The sequence below is a fragment of the Artemia sp. Qi Xiang Cuo genome, chromosome 6 (genome assembly GCF_049724085.1).
Source record: "Artemia sp. Qi Xiang Cuo chromosome 6, ASM4972408v1, whole genome shotgun sequence".
Classification (NCBI taxonomy): domain Eukaryota; kingdom Metazoa; phylum Arthropoda; class Branchiopoda; order Anostraca; family Artemiidae; genus Artemia; species Artemia sp. Qi Xiang Cuo.
The window spans coordinates 69,210,709-69,229,594 of record NC_142799.1 but is presented as its reverse complement, the minus strand read 5'-3'; the positions used below and the strand labels follow the sequence as shown (position 1 = coordinate 69,229,594).

The 18,886-nt window shown below is 34.9% G+C and overlaps 1 protein-coding gene across 1 annotated transcript in view; it reads left to right on the top strand.

Moving 5' to 3' along the window:
- The window catches only part of Cht10 (Chitinase 10), a 141,333-nt gene that overhangs the window by 36,406 nt on the left and 86,041 nt on the right, over positions 1-18,886 (top strand). Inside the window, exons 6-7 of the mRNA XM_089091125.1 lie at positions 3,014-3,319; positions 8,270-8,396. Of these exons, the coding sequence (XP_088947251.1) occupies positions 3,014-3,319; positions 8,270-8,396 (433 nt within the window). The remainder of the gene's footprint in view (positions 1-3,013; positions 3,320-8,269; positions 8,397-18,886) is intronic.

Sequence of the window (18,886 nt, the reverse complement as noted above, 5' to 3'; positions counted from 1 at the left end):
GTTCATAAAGCTTAATGTTTGATATATAGTCATTCAAACGAACATTTAAAATGTCCTTAGAAAATTCTCTAGAAAACCTCTAGCACATCTTCTTAACATTTTTAGTTCCTAAGCTTCAAGGTCATGCTCGACCGCTATCTATACCATGGCTTCCAATATCTAACCTCAGTTCGAAGACTTACCTTCCTATCCTTCCATTTATTTTGAACTATATTAAAAAAAAAACTATATTTAAACTAGTTTCTGTTGAAAATTAGGTAAGAAAAATCAATAATTGAAATTAGTCCAACTCTTTCCGAAGTTTCAATGACCTTTATAGTTGCAAAAAATAAACGGGTGATGAACGCGCGACTCTGGCGAAATCTGCAAGGACGGTTAGACTATCTACGAAGAAAGCAGTCGCTCAAAAAACAAGATTTGGATGGTTAACGACCCTGCTTCCGATTTGTTTTTACTGTTTTCTGACGTGGTATAATTTGATGATCGATTATATTTCTTTTATGGGAATTTAAGATCCTTTTTATTCCATAGTTATTTGTAAGACCATATCCAGGGGGGGGGATTCTCGGGGTTTGACCCGAACCCGAAATGTGTGTTCGACTCGTAAAAAGGTAACAAAATATATAAACAAATTTTTGGGTTTATTATTTTTTTTTTTGTGTAACATTCTTGGATTGAATTTTCTAAGAGGATCTTTCCGTGGAGGAGTAGCCGGATTTTCCGACTTTATTCAAAAACGATCAGAAATTAAACAAAAAGAAATTAAATTTTTTCAACTGAAAGTAATGAAAAACATTAAAGCTTAAAACGCACAGAAATTATCACGCATGTGAGGGGGCCACTCCCTCCTCAATACCTCACTCTTTGCGCAAATGTTTGAATTTTTGTCCTAATTCTTCAAGAACGACTCCTGAAACAAAAGGATCGGTTAATCAGAACAAAAAGAAGTTTTTTTTAAAAGTACTAAAAAACTTTTAGCGTGAAGAGCGAGGTATTGAGCAAGGGGCAAATCCCCTCGTATACGCAATAAATTCTGTTCGTTTTAATGTTGTTCCTTATTTTCAGTTGAAAAAACTTGTTTATTTTATTTAATAGAAACAAAAATCAAGATGCCCCTTATTGATACAAGTCGTACCTCACACTTACATATCCTAAGGGCCACTCAAAATCCACAGGTCAAAACTTTGACATGACTGATTGAAGGTATAATGAAGTGCTGACAAGTCTTCTTTTTAACCGAATTAATAGACCCCATACTTAGACTTAACGTTTCATGCAAGATGTTACCGTTTCATGAAAAACCTTTTATAGGATTTTTATGTCAAATTGATGGGATATAATTTTCGGATTTCTCAATGCATAATTTTATTCAATGAAATTAGGTGACTGTTTCAGACGTTACTATAGTAGATAGATGTAAAAACAACTTCATTGACAAGCTGAAATATTTTATGACACTCTGAATTTTTTTTTATAAAATTAGCGGGGTATCGAGAATAAGAACTGATTAGTTGTCAGTTTTTTTTGTTTTTTTTTAATTGAGCTTGTTTTTTTTTCACATAATTGCATTGTAATTGAGTGTTTGTGAATTTCGTTGCGCAATAGAAATTATTTTCTTTTGTAGCTGTGGCACACCTTGTATTCAGTTTGGAACATGAGTATATAATAGTATCAGAAAATTTTCTCGCGACAAATCCCAAATTTTCGTAAATAAAATCATATGATATCGAAAAGAATAATAACTATGCTACTACTTCTACTACTGCTATTTCTAACAACTCATTGCGGTGCCAGGGCACCCGAGGCCAATGGAATTCCATAAGCACCTCCACCACCCCAACCTATCTAAGGCTTCACTCTTACCCTGGGCCTTGGCAATTCTACTTTTTACATCCTCACTTCATCCAACATCTTTACTAATAATACCGCCAAGGTAAGTAAATCTAACCACTTGATCAGTATTCTTCTTAACCAAGTTCACCTCGTGACCTTGATTTTCTTTTATTTTAAGTAACTCGGTTTTCTTAATGTCAATTTTCAAACCAATTCTTGCACCCTGAACTAACAAAACCTCCAAAAATGACACTCTTAAAAGGACAATTAAATCACCTTCCCTAACTGTGGAAAATTTTTTCCTCCCCATCTAATTCCATGCTCTCCCATAGCCTTTACCTTGTTTCTTAGGACAACATCTATCAAAATAATCGATATAAACAGGGATAGGACACAACCCTGCTTAACCCCTGACTCAACACCAAACCAGCTACTAACCTCACTTCCTACCTGAGCGCAGCAATATCGTCCTCGCACGTAGCACTAGTCACTTAAATGTACTTATTTGGCATGTTATGCAAGGATAGGGCCTTAACTGAAGCTCTTCTATCGGCTGAATGAAATGTCTTTATAGTCTACAAAGCTAATGACTAAAGAGGTCTGATTATTCAGACAATTCTCAATTATTAGTTTAAAAGTGAAAAATTAGTTGACGCATCCCACTTCCTCAAACCACGCTGTTCGTCTCTTGAAATTTTACCCTCAGCATCTCTCAGTCTATTAAGCATCATCATAATAAGTAATTGGCTTCCAATAGAAACCAGGCTAATGCCTCTAAAATTACCTCACTCACTCTTATCACCTTTCTTTTAATGGGGTTTAATTAAAGTTTTTCCGAAATCACTAAGTACTTCCCCGTTTTCAAAGATCATATTCATAATCTTTAGCAGTTTGTCTCTAGCTTCGCAGCCACCATATTTAGAAAGCTCATTTACCACGCTATTAGTACCTGAGGTCTATTATTTTTAATCCTTTTAGTACTGTCTCTGACTCTTCTTTACATAATAAATTTTTCTTCACTTCCAAATTGTCAAAGATAAAATCATTCTTTTCTATATCATTTCCTACACTTTCTTCACGGTTAACATATTCTCAAAATGCTCTGCCCATCCCATTTCTCTTCAAAACTTTCCTTAATTTCATATTTCATTAATTAATGTCGTAATTGTAACCCTTTCAGGATGGAGGCCTGTCATACTGGATTAAGAAAGGAGCTCCACCTGAGAAAATAATCTTTGGCATACCATTTTATGGAAGATCCTTTACGTTAGGCAGCTCTCAGAACACAAAGCCTAGATCCAGCATTAAGGGACCAGGGAAAAAAGGGAAATTTACCCAAGAAAAAGGGTTCCTTGCCTACTACGAATTATGTTCTGATCTGGCAGAAGGAGGCTGGACTGAGGAGAAAGATCCGGTAGGAAGCCCATACGCTTACAAAGGAGACCAATGGGTTGGATACGACACTGAGGAATATATAGTCGAAAAGGTAAGATAAAATCCTTAAAAGAGCTTCAAATTTATATTTCGGTGGTGAATAGGATTGGTACTAATCCAATATTGAAATTTACTTCAAGAAAAATAAAGTTCATGGTATAAGCTCAAATGGCTAAAATTAGATCTTTTAATTTTGGCGATTATTTTGCAAGGCCAACTTTGTATAGTTTTTCAATACTAATTTGTGATGGGAAACATAAATTTTTTTGGTAAAACGTCAGAACAGCAAAGAAAAAATAACGCAAACGGACTGGGAAGAGAAAGAAATTCCTGAATGGAACCTACTGAAATATCTCGGCTGTTTGCGGAATACGAACCAGTGACTCTTAGCTACAGGGGTAGTTTCACTTTTGAAAATGATACAAATAACCCTGAATAGCCTAAATACCTATACCTTCAACCAAGACATGGTTATTTGATAATCTCCTAACAGGCAGTAAACGTGTCTCCAGTTGGTCCCTTAAGAAGTAAAATCATTGCTAGTGCGAAATCGGCAGTCATGACATTCTATCTAAGACACATATTCTTGCGTAGTCTAAGTTTTTATGATTGGACAGGGTCTGGTCCTTCATAATAGTTCATTGGTTTCTGTTCTGCATGAGGCTTATTAGTCATTTATGCATTTTTTAATCGTTATTATCTTATACAAGTTCATATAATCGACGGACAGGAAAAACATTATACCTACAAATTGCAGCATAATTTCCGTTTGTAGTGTTTTCCCGCTCCAGAGTCCAGATTGAAAGATGTGCATTAGCAAGGCTGTATCCAAGTTTGGGGTGGGAGGGGTTAGAAGAAGATATCCTGTCTCCCGAAATGTTTGCCCGGCTCGTAAAAACTGAACAAAAATGAATATAAGCAAATTATTGATGCGTTTTTTAAAGTCTTTTTTCGTAAACTACCCCGAAAAAAATCTTTTGTGACCCCCTCCCTCCCCGAAAAGGAATCCTGGATACGACCCTCTGCATTAGTGTTACCTGGTCCCTGGTGTAAGACACCGTAGCCATAAAAACGGAAATTGCACCCAAATACGATTATATGACCGAAAATGCTTTGAAGGTGCTCTTTCCCACTCAGATGCCCAAATGGTGCAAATATGCCCCCTTTGGCACCACCGATCTGCGTTCGAGGTTATCTCGTGATTAAACCAATGACCATCGTGTCACACAAACAAACATTTAAAAAAAGACAATCAACACTTAATAAAGCAAATGAAAAGAACTAAACTGAGCAACATCAGAAACGAATAGATAAACTGTTAAAAACCTAGGCTTTTGGTTCGGACAATGAATCTATTCAAAATGAACAATCGAAATAACTAAAAGCTCCTTTGACACTGAGTGTTCTGCAGTGAAATAATTCAAAGACTTATGCCCGTGCCACATTATAGTCACACTTGTCAATAAAATCAAAATTACGCACGGCTATAGCGCCAATTACGTTCGTCGTTCCTAATTTTGAGGTGAACAAAGTTCAACTTTCAAACATAAATTTCTTGATTAACCATTCAGAGTCAAGTTTTATGGCATAATTTTTAAAACTAGAAAAGACGAAAACTTAGAATAGCAGTTTTTCTATCTGGGAGGGAATCTGACCAAAGTTAAGACGACTTAGTATTAGTAGAAAACAGTTAGACACAAATTACTGTTGGTGCAAACTCTTTAAACTAATTTCTTGCAATTTTACTTTTTAAATACAAGTATAACGCTAAAATCAAGAAAATTGCCTTGCCATTCATGATATTTGGCTTTCTTTATCGATAGATGTGACTACGATGTGGCACGGGCATTAAGCATAAGAAAAAGCGTGATACTCGTCCTACCCATAAACAGAAAAAATTGAATATGTATCTACATTTATATTTGCATTTGACTGCTGAAAAGTTTGGCATTAACACATATCAAATTATAATTCTATTGGAAGCAAATGAAAATTTTCACAGTTACCGTTACAGCATACTTTACTAATCTGACAATGACTTACTTAGAAGGTTTTGGCGTCCATTGTGGTACGACAAGTTTAGAATTTTATGCTTCTTTAGGATCGTTCTTTTTTTATAGGACTTGTTTTACCGAAGCTTATCAGGCGTAGTTGGAAGCAGTCGAGATCAGCTGCGTCCAACTATGTCGAAGACTCGAAGCTTCCGTACGACAAACGCGTATGGATCAAACTCAGTCCTTAGCGTTAATTGGGGAGTGAGGGGTGCAATAGCCCTCCCCCTTTTTACCCCCCCCCTAACCCACCCACATTCTTTTGAGGTTGAACCCCCCTGTAAAAGAGATTTTACCCGTGAAAGATCTTGTAACTCACAAACTTTTTCATCTTTTGTTACTGGTATGGTATAGCCCCGACCTAATATTCTTCATCTAAGTTGAACCTGTTTCTCTGACGTTCAATCTTAATGTAATATACATAAGTATGGTAAAAATATAATACTTTAGAAAAAAATTTGGGCTATATATTAGCACATTAGGGAGGGGGTAAAGTATAGCGGGTCTGCATGCCTAATGTGTTAGGTACAATTATTCTGCATATTATGTAGTAAGAATTGTTTTCTAACTTCTTACTGTCAAAATAATTTACCACCCCTCCACCCCTAATGTGCAAATATATAACCCAAATTTTATGTTTCTCATCTATTCAGTCACTTCGTTGTCTTGTCTCACGCTAAGCTGAAAGAAACTATAACGGAAAAAACGGTTCTACAATGCGTCAATGGATGAACAACTTGAGTGATCGGGGCTATATCATACAACTGCCCATGTTTTTACTGGTTGAATATTTCGCACAAAGAACTAATTAAGTTTTAAAAGAGAGAATTATTTGTCTATCCAGAAGTTGTATTTTCTTGCTTGTCAAGATGGGTTGCTCTCATTAGTAAACCCAAGGAGTTAGTTAATCTCGGTTTTTAAAAGACTTGCCTATTTTTCTCCCAAGAAATCGGGAATAAAGCATCGCCTTGAGAAAATGTGTGGAAAAATAAACCAATGAAACTAAAGCTTATTTTCTAACACAGAAGTAAAGGGAAGTATAGACAGGAATAATATGGTATAAATATAAATACAAACGACATTTATTATTCTTCTTACTTTGGATTTGAAGATAGCAAAGTTACGCTATTAAAGATCAGACGACTAGACATAGATGTTTTAACCTACTTTCAGATGTTGATACTTTTACAGGGAAAATTGGCAAGAATCCAGATGTACAAGTCTATATCACACTTCAAAGCCCAATTCTTAAAAACTGTGCTTTTTAAGTTACTGCTGGAAATTTTCTTTTTTGGAATTTTATGTTATGTTTGAAAAAAATTGCTTTTTTGTCAAAAAAATATTAATCCTTGTTCTTCACACAAAATGTTTGCTATTATAAGCTTCTTTCTAGAATTCATTCTTGATCAAAAATTGTAGAAGGCTTCATAAAACCTCATTCAAGGTTACGCTAATAACGTCTAAATGAAGCCATTGTCTTCAAGCTGATTACTGCTTGGAGATCGAACAATTCAGGGTGTATCTTCACTGTTTTATTGCAACAGTATCGTAAAGTTTTGGCTCTTTTATTCGCAACATTGTTCATAATTGGGTTGAATTATGTTGAATGAGAAAAATCAGGTATTCAAATAAAATGTTTCTTGGAACATAATTTTGGGCTAGACAAAAGGTGTAAATATTATTTTGATTTATGGAAACCATGGAAAACACCCTAAGTATAAGAATTTTCAAGAAAATACATGCTTTATAGCTCGGAGCTCCCAATACAAAATTCAATCTGGACTAATCACAAATGCTACTAAAATGTGAAAGTACTAGCAATGATGATGACAAGGGCACCAATACATCAAATTTTTTTGGGGGGAATATACAAAACAGTATTTTCAAAATCTAGGGCCGGTGTACATAAAAATGGCGAAAAATGTATTTTCAAAATTTAGGGGGGGCAATTACCACCACTGCTCTCCTCAGTCGACACCCCTGGATGAAGAACAGTTAATTAGTCAATGTTATATAGTAGTCTTTCGGACAGCATTAAAAATTTACATTTTCTGCAATAAAAAAAAACAACAAAAAAACACGTACATACACACATAAAACCACAATTTTTCGAAAGTTTCCTTTGCTCTAAATCTTATCTTTTTAGTGCATGATACAACACACTTCCTTCAAATATGCGAAAATATTCACAAGCATATTTTTCTTTTTACTGTAAATATTTGCAGTAACATTCATATCCGGAGGAAGTATTTCCATTAGATGAATATAAATTTCTCATTAGAAATGTGTCACTTTAAATAGTATATATCCGAGATATCTCCTCAATGACTTCAGAGGAGTGATTTTGTCTGAAAACTAGCACAGATAAGGAAAAACTGCATTTTTTCTATTTATATTTCGAAAAATTGGAATTTCTACAGCTGAATGTTCAAAATATGGGTCATTCAAATTAGAGTCAAGTCTTGATAATCTGCGCACCGTTGATACGGCACTGGTGTTAATTCATGATTGTTTTTTGCGGGGGGGGGGGAGGAAAAATATATTTCTCAATATCTAGGGGGAGGAATTTGTAATTTTTTCAATGACAATACCAAAAGGCGTATTTCAATGAAAATGCGCCCCGAACAAGTTATATGGAGAAGAAACAAAAATCCTGACAGAGCCAGGCCCCCCTGCCCAGCTCCCCATAATTGATGCCATCGTGATATCATCTTTACGGTCCACTATTTGCCTTAATTCAGTGAACCAGTTTACGACCATTTTTTTACGAACACTTCCACACTTTTTTTAAATAGTAGTTTAGTTTATAGAAAACTTTAACGAAATGGTATCACAACTTTACGCTTTTCTGCGATTTGTGTGGATTTATTTGGGTGGTACTTGGTACCTAGCAATTCAGTTGAAATATCATACAACATTTGGGATCAATTAACAATTATTGGTGTTTGCAGATGAAATACGTTGTTGAAAATGGCCTCGGAGGGGCTATGGTTTGGGCTATTGACTTGGACGATTACAGAGGGTGGTGTGGTAGCCGCTGGCCATTGCTAAGAGCTTTAAATCGTGGACTTGGAAAAGGTAAGTCTTAAGTATTTTCCTTAGTAGTAGTGTAAATTTGAGTGAGAGGCCAAGAGTCGCTAAGAGTCGCCAAGATTCCTTCCCCTAGATTTTGAGAACTGTCTTTTTTGGGGGGGGGGGGTCATTGAAAAAATAGCACCCCCAAATATTTTTAAAAACATATTTTTGCAACCTTTACATTTCCCTGAATCGACGAAAAATAATCAAGTCATACTAAATCGATTTTCACTTCACTATACACTCTCATTTCTCAGCTTACATAAGTTATAGTCAAAACCAGAGTTGCCATCCGGTAAAAAAAATAAACCACTAGATTCTTGAAAAAGCATTACTAAATTAGCGCATAAATTACTCGATCATTGAATAGAAATCACTAAAAGCACTAGAATTATAATACTCTTTATCATTGTAATCAATAATTGTTCGTTTCTTTACCATATTATATACAGGCGTACCTACAGGAAAGGGGTAAAATTACCGCCCTAGATGTGGAAAAATACCTTTAGATTGACGTTTTGTTTTTCCTCAATCGAAAACTACCTTTGAAATTTTCAAAAACGTCTTTTGTTTCTTTATGCAGAAAATAGAACAAATCCTTGCTTCCTCCCTGTATTTTCCGGAATTGGTACCATTGGTTTATACCCCGACTGCTGAAAATTGGTTATCTGTGATCTAATCGAAATATTTGCTTTTTCTTTTTAACTTTCTTTTTCCTTGTCGCTTCTAAACCTCAATTTTTTTTTCTTAAAAATATAGAAACTATTTTCTTTTTACTTTAGTTGAGCTGCTATAATTACTGGGACACCAGCGACAATATTGAAAATGACCTTTTTATATTTTCATGGATAAAATTATCCCACCCTTCGCAAATTTTGATAAGCATCGGTCTTATTACTTGTTTAGTAAAAAAAGGGGTACTTGCTAATTATGCGGAACCCACCCAAGAAATAAAGTTATGTTAATCTTAATGAAATATGCCAAAATGCGATGAAAACATAATAATATAGGTTATGTAATTATATAATTTGGCTATATATTTGCACATTAAGGGGGGGGGGGGGGTAGAGTAAACTAACAACCTAACCTTACCCCACCCCCTAATTTGCAAATATATAACTCAAGTTATACAAGTCCAATGCGTTCTGTCACCCCTTATTTGTCTTTGTGGCTATGAAACTGGTTTTTCATAGACCGTACATTATTATTATCCTTAGCAAGTTATCCTTAGCATACTTTCATACCCAGACTTATCCTCAGGACCTAAGTGGGTCATGTTAAATCTAAAGGTATAGTTTTGGAACCTTTCAAATACGCTAAACAAAATGGCTATCTCAAACTTTTGATCGGACAATTAAAAAAAAATGGAGGTGGTAGGGGGGCTAGTAGCCTTCCGATCTTTTTTTCAAACAAAAGGGACACCAGAAATTTTAATTTCCGATCAAATGACCCCTCTTCCGATGTTCTAGGACCGTTGGTTCGTTACGATTGCCCCTGAAAAAAAAAACAACAAATTAACACGCATCCGTGATTTTTCTTCTGGCAAATAATACAAAATTCAACACTTTTGCAGATAGGGGCTTGAAACCTCTACGATAAGGTTCTCTGATACGCCAAATTTAATGGTTTGATTTATTTAAAATTATTTGACCTTTAATTAGTATTTCCTACCTCTGTCAGACAAATTTTCGCAAATTTTCGCGCATTTCCGTTCTATTTGCAGTTGAGAGGGTCACTATTTTGCGGTTTTTTTTTATTAATTAGCTTCTTGTATGATTAATTCGATACAATCATGAATCTACGCGCTTTATTTTGAAAAATCACTAGATTTAGGAAAAAATCACTACTTTTAGAACAATAATCACTATGAATCACTAACTAAAATAAAATCACTAGGCATCATAAAAAATCACTAGAAATAGTGATAGATCACTAGGGGTAGCAACCCTGGTCAAAACCTATTTCCCCAACAGGCTAAAAACCTGGGTTGGAATCTGATTTCATGAAAAATGTTCAGCTTGTTATCTGTCAGAAACGGCCACACATGCAGTGACGAAGTGGGCTAAAAAAAAATTACCAGTAGGTATCTGAATGTAATGTTTTATAGTAAAAGGAGAAACATTTAACTGCCACAAGATATGAACGCATTTAATATGCATTTAGCGTTTAATATACTATAAAAAGGCTAAAGGTTTAAATCCATTTAAATAAATAAAATTGAATAAGTAAAATTTGAGTAGCGTAATTTTTATTTTCATTTCAATGCTGTAATAATTGGAAAAGGGATTATTTGTAATACAATTCACTGTCAGTGAACGCCAGTGGTACAGTAAGCTTTAGGTTTATACATCTATAAAAGAGGGCATAAACTGAACTCACGCTTGTATTGAAACTAAATTCATCGTGAACGGTTTTGGGAATGAATTAGTGTAAGCTACACATTTAATGTGTAATATCAGCGGCTGAAAAGCTCATCATTCCAAAATTTAATTTTACTTTAATTTCATTTTTATTTCAATTTTGTAATAAGCATCTGAGAAAATATTTGTAATATAATTCATTTTCAGTAAAGCGCCAATGACGCAGTAGGTTTTATACTTTTACAGTTAGGGAAGGATGCAGTACCCATACTCCTGTTTGTAGTGATTTCTGTTTCTTTCAATCTTGACTTGCATATTTCATTAAAGCTTTATTCATTTTAAGGTTTATTTATTCATTTATGTTAGCACATGCTGTATGTTTGTTTGCTATGATTGTTTATTTAGTTTTTGTTCGTTTTGGGCTTTAATTATGCTACAATAGTAAGCTATTTTGTTCGTTTTAAGCTTGATTTGCATATTCAATTTTAGCTGAATTTGTTTTAAGATTTATTTATTCATTCATATTAGTAAAGCAAAAGAATAAAAAAGAAAGCAATACGAAACCAGAAGAATGGAACAACGAGAACAGCGCAAGAAGGGATAAGAAAAGTAGAAACAATATTAAAAAAAAAAGAAAACAAAAACATTTGACCCTCCCCCTCCCAAACAAAAAGCAAACTAAATGTATTTAAGCTACTCCAACTCCATCGAGGTAATAAGAGTCCAGTCTAATGTAGGTTAGATTTTAATTACTTTTAGTTTCATTGATAAGCAATTCTGATTTCCCCCTTCTCTTCTTCACTTGACTAGTTGCAATTCCTTTTTTCTTATTGTTAGACGTTTCTGTTCTTTTCTGGTTTTTATCGGCATCGAGTATGCCTCGTTTGACGCATCTAAAGATATTAGCAGTCTTTTTTATCTTTCCTTGTCCTTTTTCGGTGGTCTGCGTTAACCGCTCCCCCCCACCCCCGGAAAATACACCCCGTGGAAATTAGCCCCCCACGGAAAATACACCCCAGAAAAAAAAACAGAGAAAATACCCCTCTTCCCCCCCCGAAAAATACCACCTCCATGCAGCTGGTTGGTCTCCAATCCCTTTGGACTTAAAGGGATTGGACTTAAAAATGACTAGAACTCTCAATTTCTAATCTAATGAGCACAGTCCGAAGTTTCTTTGACCCTTAGGTGGAGGCGTGGATAAGGAAGGGACAATCCCCCTCCTGTACAGAATAACTTCTGCTCATTTTGGGGTTTAATGTCATTCTTTACTTACAAAATAACAGCGTGGACTAGCAATACACCCTGAAATCATAAGAGAGTAGATATCAATTTCACATTTTTGATGCGTTTTTTAAAATTTCTTTTGTACCCCCCCCCCCTAAAAAAATCTTTGTTGGAAAGTACCTTTTAGCTGGATTTTTGTAGGGGAACTTTTCACGGAGGGGATTACCGGCTTTATTTAAAAAAAAAATAATCAGAAATTAATTTTTTTTTTATGAAAGTAAGCAAGAAACATTTTTCACCTGAGATTGTCCGCAAGAAAGTTTCTGGGTGGAATTTTCAGCTAGAATGGAATTGTCTTAGTGGAATTTCCATGGAGGGGGATATTTTTAAGTGAAAAGAGCATTCCAACGTGGAATTCTTCCGTGGAGGAAGGAATTTTTGATGGAGGAGAGCCAGATTTACGGGTATTATTTGAGAACGATTAGAAATTAAATTTAAAAAAAGTTTTTTTTTTAACTGAAAGTAAGGAGCAACATCAAAACTTAAAATGGGCAGATATTATTATGTATACTTTAATATAGTTTAGTATATAGCGCACGTATACTTTAGTATACGTATACTTTTAATATGTATACGTATACTTTTAATTAATCGTAAGTTTTGCCCTTTGGTCCTAATTCCTTAAGAGCGACTCCTGAAACAGAATGGCTGTTTACTAGTAAGCTTTTTTTAATTTCCAATCATTAGTTATGAAAGAGTGTCGGTGGGTGCAGAGTGGGGAGAAGGGATGGTGCCTGATACCACCTTGAGGAAGCCGGATTTTCCGGCATGATCCAATTAACAATCAGAAATTAAAATTTTTAAAAATAATTTTTTTCAACTGAAAGTACAAAAAAATATCGAAAAAGACTAAAAAATAGTCCATATATGAGTGGGGCTGCAGGTGATAAGGCAGGTGATAAGTGCGGATGAAAAGGTGACAAGGTGCAAGATAACGGAAGGCTTCAAATTCAATGAACTTGGGTTGCCATATGTGTCTATTTTAATATGTTTATTGCATCATATATATACAAGTATTACTATGCACTTGCTGTTTTTATTCTAGAATCCATTAAAACTATGATTCGTTCTCTAGATGTAGGATAGTTTAACTGCAGTGAAGTCAACCTTAGTTCTCACTGCAGTTTTGTTAAAGGGATAAATAGGCCCGAGCGCCAAACGTTAATGCAAGAATTTAAGTTTAATAAAATGTTGCCTTCTTACTTTAAAATGATTAATTGTTATTAATCATTTTTTTGCACGCTAATTTATTAATATTGTTTTCTATATTCATATTCTGATAATATGTTACGTTATTACATTATTATTTATTATAATAATATTATTGCATTATCATTACGTATAATATTACTATATTTATTCTATTATGTATACATTCATTATTTACCGTATCATTTAGAGATTTGTTTGGGGATCTGATTACACTTGTGTAGAGAAACCGAATTCACAAGAATGTTATGTAAATTGATAAAATATATATATATATATATATATATATATATATATATATATATATATATATATATATATATATATATATATAGCAACGACAACAGTCAAGCAGTTCGTGGTAATGAACTGTAAGTAAGGAACGACTTGGCTCAAAAGTAACTAAAACTCTAAAAACAGATTCTTAATATCAATCAATACATCGAAAGAATCAATTTATTATGCTGATTTCAGATATATAAGGTTCATAAAGTTTAGAGTTACCCATCAAAAGTTACGGGCCTGAGAAAATTTACCCGATTTTGGAATAGGCGGGATACCCCCTAAAAATAAATGAATCTTGATGGAAATTACATTATCAGATTCAGTGTACCAAAGAACCCTGCTCTAGAAGTTTCAATCTGTAAAAAAGAGAAATTTTCCTATTTTTGCAAGAAGACATATCACAGATGCGTGTTTATTTGTTTTTTTTTTGTTTTTTTTTCCCAAGGGGTGATCGTGTTGAAATAATGGTCCTAGAAGATCGGAAGAGGGTTTTCAGGGCCAGTTGAATACTTTTCAAGAAAAGTTGAATACTAAGCTGGAGAGTTTAAAATTTGACCGGATGGAAGATGGATGGAATATTTTTAAAGAGCATTTACTGAAACACGAGGACCATTTGATTAGAATAAGAAGCTTTTCAAAAGTGCTAACAGCTTTAACGTAAAGAAGAAGGTAATAAGGAGGGGAAAATCCTTCATATACGGAATAAATCTCCCAAAACTAATATAAAAATTTTGCTTTAATTTTTCATGTAAGGTGAGCCAAATTCAAACCTGTATTAGTTGAAAAGCGTTCAGAAACTAAATATCGAAACATTTTTTTTACTGAAAGTAAGGAGCGACATTAAAACTTAAAACGAACAGAAATTATTCCGTATATAAAAGGGGTTGTCCCCTCCTCAACGCCTCATTCTTTATCCTAAAGTTTTCATTGTTTTAATAGATAGAGTTGTGACAAAGAGTCAAACTATAGTGTAAAGAGCGAGGCGTTGAGGAGAAAACAACCCCTTTCTCATACAGAATACTTTCTGTTCGTTTTAAGTTTTAGTGTTGTTTCTTACTTTCAGTTAAAAAAAAGATTTTTTTTATTTAATTCAAAAACGAAAACCCTATTGCTTATTGCTTACGCATAGCATTTGTAATTGGGAATTAAACAGACATTTTTCGGGAGGATATTTTCTCTGGGGGAATTTTCGGTGGTGGGATGTGGAGGATGCCCCCTATTAAATACTTCGCTATTTATGCTAAAGTATGACTTTGTATCCCAATCCTTTTCGAACAAAAAGCGAAACACAAGGTTTGTTAAATTAGAATATGAAGGTTTTCGAAAATTCTAAATAACGTTAGCGTGAAGAGCGAGATTGTGGAGGGGCTATCCTCCTCATGGTTCTAGACGTTTACGTCCCCCCTAACCACGGAAAATACACCCCAAGGAAAATATCCCTCCCCTCGAAAGTACTCCTCGTGGAAAATACCCCCCCTCCCGGTGGAAAATAAGGCTTTTCAAATTTGATATTTTTTTTAGTTTCCTTTTTTTGTCTTATTTTATGTAGTGGGAAGGAATTTTGGTACTTGTGTATTATGCGCCACTTACTCAAGTTTACGCTGTGTAAGACTCGAGAATAAACCGGTGTCTTCGTTAGTTTCTTTTGGTTTAACGCGAGAGAAGACAAAGGCAAGTGACAAAATAGATCAGAAATATATAAGTTGGGCAATTTATTTGCAAATATGGGGGGAGGATAAAGTATTTGGGCGGTTTGAAGACAGAAAACAATTCTTACTTCATAATATGCAGAATAATTGTACCCAACACATTTTTCATGCAGACTCGCTATACTTTACCCCTCCCCCCTCTAATGTGCAAATATATAGCCCAAATTTGTCATTGGCATCAGACGGTTTGGTGCTGCGATGAGCTGATAGTAGTGGTGGTAGTAGTAGTATTGAATATTAGAAATATTTTAATAAAAAATACTAAATTATTGAAAACATCAGTGCCGGCCCGGAGGTATGACGGTTTCTGCCAGTTTTTCATTTGGAGTTGTTCCGGCGGAATTATCTTGCGGCTATTTTCTGCGTGTTTTGATTCCTGGAAAATAATTTCCACGGAAGGGGGCATTTCTGGAGTGATCGAGAAACCGATTAGAGATTAAAGTCTTATTCACATGAAAGAATGCTAAGGGGAATGTTTCAGGCTGAGTTGTCCCCAACCAATTTTACAGGGAGGGGGGATTCTCAGCGAGGATAGATCTGTCTGGAGGGAATTTGACGGGGAGAAGGTTTTATTTACGTTGGATGAAATTTCACCGAAGAAGATTTCCGTGTGGGGGAGGGTTGCCCCTTCCATATATGAAAGGTGTCCCCCTCCTTAATACCTTGCTCTTTACGTTTAAGTTTTACTGTTTTCCCCATTTTTTTAAGACCGTTTACTGAAAAACAGGGGCTTTTTAATTAGAATAGGAAGCCTTTTTAAAAGTACTAACAGCCTTAGCGAGTAAAGATAACGAAGAGGGAACAACCATCCATAGAAGGAATAAATCTTCCAAAATTGATTTGCAAATTTGGTTTTAATTTTTCATGTACGGTGAGCCAAATTCGAACCTACATTAGTTGAAAAACGTTCAGAAAGGATTAAATACAAAAATAAGTTGTTTTTTTTAACTGAAAGTAAGGACTAACTTTAAAACTTAAAACAAACAGAAATATTTCCGTATATGAAAAGGGGTTGTCCCCTCCTCAACACCTAACTCTCTAGTAAACAGACTAGAGAGAAGTAAACAGACATTTTGCGGGAGGGGAATTTTCAGTGGTGGGGTATGGGGGATGCCCCCTCTTAAATACTTAGCTCTTTACGCTAAAGTATGACTTAGTATCCCCATCCTTCACGAGCAACAAGCGAAACACAAGGTTCGTTAAGTTAGAATAAAACAGCTTTTTGAACATTCTAAATAATGTTAGCGTGAAGAGCGATGTATTGTGGAGGGGATATCCTCCTCATATACGTAATAATTTATGTTCGTTTAGGTTTTAATGTTGATCCTTACTTTTAGTTGAAAATAGCCAGTAGTTTATATTTCTTTATCCGGAGGTTGAGCCCGTGTATTTTAAAATCTAGATTTTTCTATTAAGCATTTATGTCATCGAAGCTTGTCTTTATATTATTTAATGTTTGGGAAAGATTATGGAAAATGCTCTTTAATTACAACTTTTGTTACTGAACTTTGGAAAAGCGAAGAGTTAATTAACTTTAACAAAAAAAAAAAAAAAAATGATCGAAGATATAACAAATATAAATAGTGAAGACACTGATATATAGTTTAGTCAAATTATCGCCCAACAGTTCTAATCTAAAGCGAACCATCTCTTCGTACAAATCATCTAATAGCGGAGTTGAAGTAAAACAGTATTGCGCTTTGATTGCGTGAGCTATTTGCGTGTAGGCAGTTAAATAGATAACCTCTGCATTCACTTTGTCAGCCTAGCGTTAACCAGTGAAACGAGGGTAGAAAGTGACATAAATTATACTAATAATATACAAATTTACCTGAGGTTCTGACTACAACTGGCAAGAAAAGGGATAGCTCATAACTGTAGGCATATTTGTCAATTTAAGATTGTTTCCCCCCTTAAAAATAGTGGCTCCCACAAATCGTATATGCACTTCATGGGATCATGGGTACCACCAGGAATGAAACAGTAGGGAAGGAAGTAATGGCTCACCCTGGGAAAAGGAAAACTATAAATATTCACTTTGAGACCTAGGCTCCTTTGTATTGGCCCCTCCACCCTGTCCTCAGATCTGTTTCCGACCAAGTGATTCGCACTCTTAAAATAAATATTATAACCTGGAAACCCCTTCCTCTAGAAAATTATATATATATATATATATATATATATATATATATATATATATATATATATATATATATATATATATATATATATATATATATATATATATATATATATATATATAGTCGCTTACATATATAAAGCTGTTTGTCAATATATTCGTTGTTTTTCGCAATAAGTGACTTTCTGTTAATATATCCTAGGAACTCGATGTCGTTTTTAAGTTTGTTACGTAGCTAAAAGAAACAGAAATGCGTTGCCTATGGCATTACGCCATTACAACGGCTCACCAATAATTTAAGCCATTTTTTCCTCAGGTGGATTTAAGCTCGAGGGAACTCCTTAGCTCTCGAAAGAACTTTAACTCTGGTTCATGTAAATTCTTTCGAAGAATGGAACTTTTATGAAATTTACAAAAATGTGTGTAGACATTGACTTGTGAGTTATCTAGAAATTTGACAACCAAAAGATAATTAAGTCCCCTAAAACCAGAAGTTCTTATATTTAGATGACTCTATGGGGCCATAGTGGTTTGGCTAGTAAGCATTGGCAACACGGAGTTTTTAGGGTGTGGGGAGGGAGTTCTAAAGGTCACAAACAGAAAAATTATACAAAATGTGTACAAAATTGTTAGGAAAATCTTACTGACGAGACTCGAGATTTAGAGAGGGAAACATTCATTAAATAATTACAAGCTTAGCTTCCCGATTTGTACTCAGAGATTGAATCCATAAGACATATGGCTACCATACCCCAAAACAGTGGGGGTACGTCCAGATAAAATCCCCTGGCCAAAATAAAAGACACCTTTCTAATTTGACTAGAGGATTCAGACAGTGGAACAAATATGGGGAAAGTTCGGGGACTCATGCTTCCCTCAGGAATAAAGAATTCGGGGGGGGGGGCTTTCTCTGAAAAACTGGCAGGAAATTTGTATTTTATCCTAGCCCTCCTTATGTCTGATTCCTGGCTCTTACCTCCTAGAATAAAGCTGGAATGAGGCCTCGTGTTTCAGAATCGTTGAACTCTCGTCCTGGTTACGCCAATGCGTCTTTCCATTAATTTAACTTTTGGAAAATTGGTTTGCGCAGAAGCATTCCTTAATGTTCCCGAATTTTATAGCACTTTTCATTAAACATATCAGATAAATCAACATATCAGATCAACATATCTGATTTGTTTTTTATCCCCCCCCTTCTGAAAAACTCCTGCATAGGCTAAATGTCTGATTGCAATATCCCTACCCCTCCGCCCCTCCCCTTGCGATCAGACTGTGTTGGAAAAACTAGTTACACATTCCTTCATAAATTCATCATAAACTTCTGTGTTTACAAAAAAAACAAAAAAACTCTGTAAGTGCACCCTTGACCGCAATTTGCTACCGATACCCATTAGATCTCTTCGAAATTTTAACGTTCCTATTATAGCTTCTTTCGTCAAACTGGCACCCAAATAATGCGTCGTAGAATGTGAATTGGTAAAAGTTGTAGAACAGGCTGGGTATATT